Source organism: Salvia splendens, chromosome 20 (genome assembly GCF_004379255.2).
Source record: "Salvia splendens isolate huo1 chromosome 20, SspV2, whole genome shotgun sequence".
Classification (NCBI taxonomy): domain Eukaryota; kingdom Viridiplantae; phylum Streptophyta; class Magnoliopsida; order Lamiales; family Lamiaceae; genus Salvia; species Salvia splendens.
The window spans coordinates 15,180,364-15,191,382 of record NC_056051.1 but is presented as its reverse complement, the minus strand read 5'-3'; the positions used below and the strand labels follow the sequence as shown (position 1 = coordinate 15,191,382).

Below are 11,019 nucleotides of genomic sequence, written 5' to 3'. Positions count from 1 at the left end.
CATAATATTAAAATTCATTTAAAACCCACAATAAATATTACAAATGACAAATAAAATTAAACATTGCATAATTAAAATCCTAAAAATTAAAAATTACATAATTAAAATCCTAAAAATTAAAAATTACATAATTAAAATCCTAAAAATTAAAAATGACACTACTCGTTGCCGAATTTCGCCCACATGTGGTTGATTAGGTCTTCTTGTAGTTGATTGTGGATTCGAGTATCGCGCATTGTGTGTCTTGTCTCGATCCTCTGGCCAACCGTCGTATGCTCGCCTCGGCGTAGGGGAGACCTCGCTGTTGAGCTTCCGGCTTCGTCCTCGTCGTAGAAGCTAGCCGCCCTCGGCCCTTCGTCGGCTATAATCATGTTGTGTAATATAATACACGTGAACATGATGTCGGCGATATTATTCACGTACCACAGCCGAGCCGGGGCCTTCACAATGTTGAATCGAGCTTGAAGGACCCCGAAGGCTCTTTCGACATCTTTCCGCGCTGACTCTTGACGCTGCGCAAAAAGAACCCGTCTCGGGTCGTGCGGGTTGTGGAGCGTCTTCACGAACGTCGACCACCTTGGGTAGATACCATCGGCGAGATAGTAACCCATGCGGTATATATTTCCGTTGATGGTGAAGTCGATCGCCGGTGCTACACCATTCATCACATCATTGAAGAGTGGTGACGAATATAGCACATTCAAGTCGTTGTTGGATCCAGCAACGCCGAAATATGCATGCCAAATCCATAGGCGGTAGTCGGCGACCGCCTCAAGGATAAGCGTTGGGCCGCCGCCTTTGTGACCGCTCAAGTGTTGCCCCCTCCAAGCAGTCGGACAATTCTTCCACCTCCAATGCATGCAGTCAATGCTGCCAAGCATTCCGGGAAAGCCATGGACTGATTCGTGAAGACGAAGCAACCGTTGGCAATCATCAGTGGTGGGTGCTCGAAGGAATTCATCCCCAAAAGCAGAACGAACGCCCTCGCAAAAATTCTTTAAACATAGGATTCCAGTGGACTCACCGATATGCAAATACTCGTCGAACATGTCGGCCGTTTGCCCAGTAGCGAGTTGTCGGATGGCACACGTACACTTCTGCAACGCCGTGATACTTTGCCGGCCGGCTGCATCTACACCTGTTTGAAAGTATTCAACACGTGCGGACAATGTGTTGACAATTCGCATGAACAAGCGCTTTGACATGCGAAAACGGCGCCTGAAGTAATCTGTCGGAAACCGCGGCTGGTCGGCAAAGTAGTCGGCAACGAGCCTTTCGTGGGCTCCCTCCCGGTCACGATGGATGTACCGTCGATTTGATCTGGTTCGTTGAGGAGGAGGAGCAGGGGTATTCGCCGCGACATATGCTTCGTAAGCGGCACGATGTTGTTCGTAGTATTCTTGTTCTTCGCGTTCCGCTTCCACCATAATATGGGTGAAATCCATTTGAGATTTTGAGTGGGGGATGAATGTGTTGATAGTTTGTATGAGAATTATGAATGAGAGATGAATGAGAGATGATTTGATGTGATAAATGGATGATGAATGTGTGTATTTATAGATGATTTTGGGGAAAAAAAATAAAAAAAAATCAAAAAAATTCAGAAAAAACGGGAAAAAAACGGCCATATTTTTGGGATTTGGAAAATATTTTTTTTTATTTTTTAGCATTATTTATAATTAAATACCGATTTTTAAAAAAAAATAAAAAAAAGTTTAAACACAACGGCTATGCCGTTGACGAATGGGAGCGCGCCACGTGTGCGTCCGCTGGCACGGACGTGCTCGATACATCGAGCAGCGCCGTGCCAGCGGCGCGGCTGCAGCGGCGGCGGTCCTGCGCCTTGCCAACGGCGCGGACGGCGGTGGCGTCTTTCGCCACCGCTGCGGATGCTCTAATTGCCTGAAACTTTCACTTTTTCTAAAAGGGTGAGATGATGAGAAGAATGACGCACCTTTTTCCTTCTTAACTATATTGAAGAATAGCTTGGAGTCCGCCTTTTGTCTTTATTTAAGGCACATTTCCCTTTTTGTGGAGGACAAGTATGAATTCACTGCTACTCTCATGTGTTGTAAGTTGGATCTTGTCAATGAATTAGGAAGTTAAGATGCTAGCTTGTGGCCCTTTAACTTTAGCATCCAATAATTTTGGCAATATGTATGTATCTCGACTTTTGTGCAGCGTTGAACGTAGAAAAAATATTGATGAATGTTTTATATTTTGCTTATGTACACATATACAACGATGGAATGGGTCTATTTTCCACAAGTTGGAAGCCTTAGCCCAACAGTTTTTTAGGTTATGACACACACTTCTCCTAATTTTCTCTCATTTATCAATTCTGAAATTTTCTCTATTGCCAATGGATGGCAATAAATTAGCTCTACTTCCACTTCGTCTGAGGAGGAAATGATGATTGCCAAGGCGATAGTGAAGCACTACAATGATCTGGCCAAATGAGAGCATAAAGGAGTGGTTAACTCCAACCTGATCTAATTGAAGAGATTTGAGCATGCAACAACTTAAGTTTATTTCATTAAATATTAATAATTTAAATTTTAGTTAATTCTTTGGTATTTCATTAATGTAATTTTGGTCATTTTAATCAAGTAATACTCAAATTTATATTCATTTATTTGTATTGTACAGATACCAATTTTTTTATAAATATACTCCATTCGTCCCATAAAAATATAGATTGATGCATATGAGTAATAAGTTGGGGACAACTTTCCATAAATGGAATTATGAGCACGGAAAGAAATAGAAAATACACATATTTTTATGTTATGAAGGAAGTATAAAATTAGAGAATTAAAAAATGATTGCATGAGAAAACAGAGTTATAACTTAAATATGGATGAAATTGGATTACTAGCAGATGTCCTCAAACCCTTAAGATTTCTTTATATATAATCCATCCAATAGGTCATATTTAGTTTTTTCATTGTTACAATACAAATAGTCCATATCCATTTATGTCAACATTTTTCTCCTTTTCTTTTAGGAATTTTATTGTTCATGTGTCCTACTATCAACTACACAATTTCAACTACTTTTTATCTTTCTCTCTTGCTTTAGGAATTATGCATTAGAACCAATGGCAATATAAAATGGTCTATTTTTATGGAACTGGACAGGAATATATTTTTGTCTCTTGTGAACTGAATTACTAGATCCACTTGTGAACGTAAGGAGGGTATATAGGGGTAAAAGAACACAAACGAATATCTCACTAAAAATTACTAATACTATGTGTTTTAGGCCATTTTAGTATACAAATAACGATTGTGAAGGATAAATTTGGGCACGTAGGTTTCTGTAAGAATGTACACAAAACAAATATTGATTGTGAAATGTTAAGTTTTAGAACGAAGGTGACTACTCCAGATATAATGTAGAGACATTGTCATACGATATTACAGGTATTTTCTGGACAATGCTGAATTAACTCCAGATCTATAGTCAGTCCATTTTTTAAAATGCTTCTTCAATAAAAATATCTTAAAGAAACCTTTCTTTAAAGTCCTAAATCATCACTAATCTGAAAGCAGTTCTGCAACCGTCACTCCTCTAAATCCGGTGATGAGGTATCCCCCGTGGCTGTAACGTAGAGTGTAAGTTCAGTAACATCACAAATGCAAGACTATGCAAAATACGCATCTTCAACATATAACGTATCTTCACTGAACGTTTATAGTATATGATGCATTATCACAGTGTAGACAGCGTTGGCTGCAAATTGAGTTTAGTCCTTGCACACAAATGCATGATAAGACGTAAGAAAATACTCACTCCGTCCCCCATTAATTATCCACTTTTGCAATTTTAGTCCACTTTCACTTTTTGCCGTGAATAGTAAGTAGGTCTCACATTCGACTAACTCATTTCACTCACATTTTATTATAAAACTAATATATAAAGGTGGGACCCATAATCCACTAACTTTTTCAACTCACTTTTGTAAAACCAGTACCGGAACCAAAGTGGACAATTATTAGGGGACGGAGCCCGGAGGGAGTATATCATATCATTCAAGCATGAAACATGAAATTCTAAGATGCACAAAAAAATCAGCTTCTTGAAACCATCTCATTGTTGATCAAACCATAGAAAATATTCAAACAATTTATGATCATCTAAATCCTGCTCAACTAGGAGATATGAAATTGATGTTTTGATTTATTTCATTTAGGGGAAACAGAGAACCAATACCTGAATTGCTCGGACAAGCTTGCTCCTTTCTGTGATTTTCCATACATTGCTGGAGATACTTAAACGTCTCGATGTCGCAAGGGATTGTGAGGCCGCCGCTGTGATCAAATCCAAACTCCTCCTCAACCTTCTCCAGCAAGACCTTAAACAAGGGATCGCCCAGATAGCTAGTGGGGATGATAAACCTGCGAAGCTCCGGCCCCACATACACAGCAAGATAGCCTTTGGGAACGTCGCTAGGCATCTCTAGGCTGTGGCCGCTCTCATCATCCGACTCGCAGTGCAGGTTTGAGTTTCTCAACCTCAAGCTGATCTTGGGCGAGATAGCTGCACACGCGCCTCCTTTGGATGGCATTGTGGCGCAGCTCTTGGGGGTCAGGGCCACGAGCTGCCACTTTTTAAGGAACGCCTTGAACCTAACTATTTGCCCGATGCTCGTGATCTTGCTTTCCCCATTGCCATCCATTCTGCTCAAGCGTTAACTGGAACGTCAAAAGGGGATATTTTTTAGGCCTTCTTCAACTCCTCCTCTGGCAACAGTTCACCTCATCAGATCATGCTCCAATAACACGTAATCTTCAAAAGGAAAAACTGACCACCACACTCTTTTGAGTGCTAAGCAACATCTAGAAACACACCTCATCTCCTATAACTACTTTTCAGAATTGATCAATTTTAGTGATTTCATACACTAATTAATCGTAATTAACAATGATTTGATGTTGATCTGTGTATAATTAGGGCACAACTCTTCTCTTTTAAGCAAAGGAAAATAGCATAATCAGATATATTACATTTACAAACACAGTTTAAGCATTTCTTCATACATCTAACATGCTTATTAATCAGATATCAACACTTCAACAGATCGATTTGTTCACAAAATATCAAAATTATGAAACATCAATTGCCTCATTCCAATCGAATAACAAATATCACGAAATCCGGCGAAAATGTGCATTCAATTTTTCATCTACGAATCGGATAATAGGAAAAACAACTGTATTTTGATGAAACAGAAAAGATATGAAAAAACATGCAAAATTAGGAAATATGGAAAGGTGGCGGTGAAGCGGTGGGTATACCAAATGGTGGTGGCAGAGACACGGCGGCGGAAGGTGACGGTAAGGCGGCAACAACGAATCGAAGCTGGAAAAAAATGATGAAATGGTAAAAATGATGGAGGAGTTTTTGCTGGACAAAATATAGATCTAAATATGGGAGCTTCTTTTCCTATGGTTCACCTTCTTTCCTTTTTGATTTTTCAGTTGAAACAAAAAACGCTAAAATCTTACTATAGCTAATAACGTTATTATTTAACTTACTATATCCCATCAATTACTAAAAAATATTCTGCTTTTATAATTTTGGTAACATATTCTTCTTTTCTCATTTTGGTCAACGTACAAAATTAATTGTTACAAATATAAATATTGATTAGGCACAGATATGCTTTTAAGTTTGGAAGCTGAGCTTCATTGCAGCATCTAATCATTTTCTTGGCATTCGATAATATTAATACATCATAATCAGATAGTTTTAATACCACCAATGGTTACATTTTAATTAGAAAATGGAGTAGTAACTTTTTCCTAACAATTGCACGTAGTGCAACGTTTGTTGGAAGTGAAATCGAAATGTGACACAATTGATGTAGTATAGAAATTTTTATTGGAATTTTTAATGCACAAAATTCGTTAATCAAACAGCTTAAACACCAACATATCAATATTTCCAAAAGTTAATATGCACCTATTCTCAGATTCATGAATCCCAATTCACAAAATCATGCACAAAATTATTCACAATTCAACCTTTTCATTTGTAATGATTAAAATTGAATGAGCAATTAGAATTATTCGTATTCATTGGTAGTATACAGTAATGTAAACTTGGGGTTGTAGCTCAAATGGTGGAGCGCTCGCTTCCATTTTCTATTTTTCACTCTCTTCAAATTTTTAGGGATTTGTTTTATTAAATTTGTATTAAAAGGTTTTTAAATTTTTTGGGATTGTTTATCTCGCTCAATATTCAGTAAATCATATACATATTGCAATCCTTATTTTCATGTAAATGTGATAACATGCTTGAACTCATGCTTTTTACCTATATATGAACCTATGATATCAATTTAACCATGAATTTATAGGAGGTTAACTGATAATATATTTTTCCTCTAATCAATGGAGATAAATGGAGAATTATTATTGATTAACTAAAAAAATTATGATCTCAATTTGTTATGGTTGAAATTCCACTTTCTATAGTTACTTAAAAATTATAAACCTTTTCGTCTATTTTTATAGTTTCACTGTCAACTAAAAATGCAATACCAAGTCAATTTAAACATAACAATTAATAGTTATCCGTCAACAACGTAATGCACAGAGCATGCTTAAGATCACAAACACCAATAAAAAATACTTCACATATTTTTATTCATGAATATCTAGATATTATTGTGTTTTTCCCACTAATTTTAAAATTGACAAATAATATCACGAACTTTACCCGAGATTGTTATTTTCACTAGCCAAAAAATTATGGCAAATGATATCATGATATGGATTTTTTTCCTAATTTTTGGACAACAACTTTGAGAGCTTCAAGTTGTTCAAACTTTGAAGATAGTTTTTCTTGAAGTACACCCTCCAAAATTGCTCTTCAATGCATTAATATAGCCGGATTTTTTTCGTTGGTGGAAAATAATAAACTTGGGTGAAGTTCGTGATATTATTTACCAATTTTAAAGTTGCGGGGAAAAACCTAACTTTTTGAAAGTTTTATGATATTAGGGACCAATATCTCTACTTTATTTTATCTATGAGGCTGTTTACATTGTGTGATAAGGATGAATTAATAAAAAATTTTCAAAAATAATCTGTATTTATATTAAAATTATTTAATTTAGAATTTATTTTTCATCTTTGAATTTATTATATCATTTAAAATAATTTGGGCGGTCCAAATAATTTAAATGTAACAGTTTGGGCGGTCCAAATAATTTAAATAGATGAAGAGCATTGGGACTATTGGGCTACAATTTATTTTTAATAATTTTTTTTGTAACTTTATTGTATCATTCGAAATAAACGTTCTAAATAAATGAATTAAATTAAATGTTGCAGTTTGGGTGGCCCATAATTATATTGATGGAAAGCATTGGCCTTATTGGAAATTGCCATTATTTAGACATGACATAGAGATTGCACAATGCACACGGTAAGGATCTGATTTACAATATTTACTGACTATCAGTGGCGAACGCATGATTTTTATATCGAGGGTTCCTAATAAAGACTAAAAAAGAGAACTCAGTTCAAAAGACTAGCCTATTATGAGATAGAGTCTATTTAGTCTATATACTCTACATCAGTTGCTCTTACAACCGATGTGGAAATTGAGTCCCAGTAACATTCGACCCTCCTTTAAAGACCAACGTCCTTGTTGGTCGCGGCTGGTTCGTTGCCAGACCACCACTCCATGGGCCACCACTTTGAATTCTCGTTGGTCACGGCCACGTTAGTCACGGCTGATCACGGTCACATTGGTCACGGCTGGTTCGTTGCCAGACCACCACTCCATGGACCATGGGCCACCACTCCGAATTCTCGTTGGTCACGGTGGATTCTTTGCCCGGCCACCACTCCGAGTCGTTTGGGCTTTCAATGAAAGCACCAATTTGTAACACCCGTACCTTAAATAAGAAATTTATTCTATGTAACGGAATAATTGATAAAATTATTTCGAAATGCTATGCTCTCGATAATTGTGATGTGAAAAGAATATGGTTTATGTGTTTAATATGGAAAAAGAATGTGTTTATGTTATTTTAAGTATGAACGATGGAGACTCGTTTAAGGTCTCGTTGAAAGATCGATGGTGAAATTGCTATTCATTAGCAAGACGAATGAATTAAATGGAAAGGAAAATATATGTTTTAATGGACAACGACGCGCGTAAGTCGAGGATCGATCGAATGAATATTATATTTGGAATAACACCAAATATAAATTATGTACGTTTTTCTCGTACTTTAATTTTTTTTTTTTACTATGAGGAACGAGATAGCAAAATCTAATAAAGGACCGTGAATTTTAATGAACGAGGGAAAATACGAAAAAAATATATAAAAAGTATGAATTTATTTTGGTTTCTCCAAAATAAATTTGAAGCCAATTAAAAATGAACAACTTGTTTTTTCTAATCACCCTTTTATGTTGGGCTTGTATTTCTTTTTAGCCCATTAGGAAATAATTCTACACGCAAGCCCAAGCATGAATTTAATTGATTTAAGCCCAAGCCTTTTTCTTCCTTTTCCTTCTTTCTTCTTCTTCTTTCTCCCCCATGACCGACGGTTTTCTTTCCCCCATGATCGACGGTTTTCTTTTTACCTCCCCACTTCCCCATCAATACCCACACCCCAAAAGCCACCCCCTCACTTTCACTTTGCAAGGAAAAAAAGAGAAGAGAGGAGGAGAAGTGGCGAGAGAGAGAGAAGCCGAGAGAGGAAGCGAGAGGGGAAGTTTTCACATCTTTGTCCATTCACCATCAAGTCCAACCATTTTTTTTTTGGAGGTATACTCCCTTCTCTATCTCAAAGCATGAGTTGTTATTAGCTTTGCATGCATATAGTTTGTTTATCCTCCATAACCGAGCTAGGTAGAATTTAACGTAGAACCTTCCGAACGATCGCCGCGAGTAACCGGAACTTAGAAAGAACTTAGCTTTAGGTTAATAAAACGTGTTGCGAGCCTTTGCGGGGTGTTTTCGGGCGGTTTCGGAGTGGTTTCGGAGGAGGAGGAGTCGCCGCCGGCGACGGGCAGCGGCGGACAGCCGCGCTCGACGTTCCCGGTGCGGATGACGGCTCCCGGTGGCGACGGCGGCAGCAGCAACGCGACGGGAGGCAGCAGCGGCCGGTGACCCCGGCTGGCGGCGACGCCATGCGCAGCCCCTTCGCGGCAGCAAGCTCTCGGCGAACTCAGCGACGGCGACGGGCTGAGGACGTCAACTCCTCGACGACGTTGCTGCAGCGGCGATCCCATCGATGGCGTCGAGCCGGAGAGAGGGCGACGGCGGCGTACCTTCCGTCGGGAAGGGGCAGTCGACGGGAAGGAAGGAAGAGAAAAAAAAACGACGAAGAGAGGGAGGGAAGAGAGAGAGAGGGTGTGTTGGAGAGGGAGATGTTTGGGTCTTTGTTTTTTTTTAGAAAGTAGGCCTTTTATTTTAGAAATGAATTAGGCCCTTGTTTGTTTAAAGGAAGTGGGCCTATTAAATTAAATGGGATGTTTTGGTTGTTGGGCTTTTATAGATTAATTGGAAGATGGGCTCACTATTTTGTTTTGGAGGTTTTAAATGGCTAAGGAATTTAAATCTCTCGGCCCGGTAATTAAAGTTCGATCGGGGGAAATTATTTAATTAATTTCCGGAAAACTTTTTGAAGGATGAATAATTTATCTAAGTATGAATTAATACTTTTTTTTTCCAACGGTGAGTAATTGAGGAAAATTTAAATAAGCGCTTAAATAATTTTTAGAAATTATTTTCGATGTGATGGAAAGTACGAGGAGCCAACGAAGGAAAGAACGAGCGTAAGCGGCCGACCGGCGTCGCACGCGACGCCTTGGGCGGCCGCCGAATAACCGAAAATACACGGAAATCGAGAAAGAAGATTTAAAAGAATTAATTAGACTGCATGCATTCTAACTATCGTTGTCACCGAATTTTGATATGAATTTATGTATTCTGCGAAAAGGTGGTTCGTACGCTCGTTAAGGTCGGATCGAGAAGTTATAAACGAGAATTTCTAAGCTATCGAGGTGGGCTTTATTTTAAACGTTATTCTTGAATTGATATGTTTAAGGTGTTATAAGGATGTTTCTATAAGTATGTCATGCCGTGTTTATGCTTTGAAACTGCCTATCTGATTGTCTACTAGAATGATACTCTACTAGACTTTGATGGTTAACGAATTCGGGTCTAACTAGGGCTACGCCCTACTTAGACTAGTGCACTGATGGGGATCGTGAGCCGTCCCCTAGGTCGGCCGGTCCAGTGATCGAGATTGTGGCCACAGTCTCGTTTCACATGATGGTTCAGATATGGTATATGATGGGGGATGATGTTTGTCCGCGCGGACACTGTTTAATGGAAATGACTTTTTTGTGCTTCCCGGTTCTTTTAAAGTAAAACCCGGGATTCACACGATGATGGCTTAACATATCTTAACGATGAATGTTTTTTGGCATGAGTTCACTGGGTGCATCAAGTACTCAGCCCCTGCATATGTTTTCCTTATATGCAGGTTGAGCGAGGTCGGGAGGCGGAAGGAATGTTGAGTGATGATTTCAAGAACTGGTCCGGTTATTATTATGTCTTCATACGTAGTAGTAACTATGCTCTCAAAATGCTTCCGCTATCAAATGACTAAGAAACTCTGTTATTTTATTATTGTCGAACTCTGTTATCATTTACTTTGAGACTTGGGTTTTATTGAAACGTTGACCGATTTAAATGAAATTTTTCCCTCTTTGTTTGTGAAGTTGTTTTGCCTTGAAGTGATTATTCCCCCTTCTTCCCCGCTTCTTGTTTCCCCCACTAGTCATGATTTCCCGTGCTTCCTATCCTTAGGAAGTGCGGTCGTGACAGAATGGTATCAGAGCGTGTTTTTCCTTCCGCTCTGGACCGAGAGTCATTTATTCAATTTAGTCTAGACTCGTTTCGCTAGACTAAAAGAGTATTCGCTTAACACTCAACACTCCGTCTCACCGCGCTCAACACGAAAGAAGGCAAAAGTTGAAACGA

The 11,019-nt window shown here is 38.5% G+C and overlaps 1 protein-coding gene across 2 annotated transcripts; it reads right to left on the bottom strand.

Moving 5' to 3' along the window:
• Positions 1-3,349: 3,349 nt before the first annotated feature.
• LOC121781787 (auxin-responsive protein SAUR61-like) lies at positions 3,350-5,475 on the bottom strand. 2 transcript variants are annotated; one of them, XM_042179475.1, is made up of 3 exons: positions 5,301-5,475; positions 4,216-4,745; positions 3,350-3,603 (listed from the first exon to the last, which is right to left on the bottom strand). In XM_042179475.1, the coding sequence occupies exons 2-3, from the start codon at positions 4,679-4,681 to the stop codon at positions 3,566-3,568; spliced, it is 504 nt and encodes a 167-aa protein (XP_042035409.1). In that variant the 5' UTR covers positions 4,682-4,745; positions 5,301-5,475; the 3' UTR covers positions 3,350-3,565. The 2 variants fall into 2 exon arrangements, with proteins under 2 accessions (XP_042035409.1, XP_042035410.1); XM_042179476.1 differs by having other exon boundaries at positions 4,216-4,697.
• Between the last annotated feature and the right edge of the window lie 5,544 nt (positions 5,476-11,019).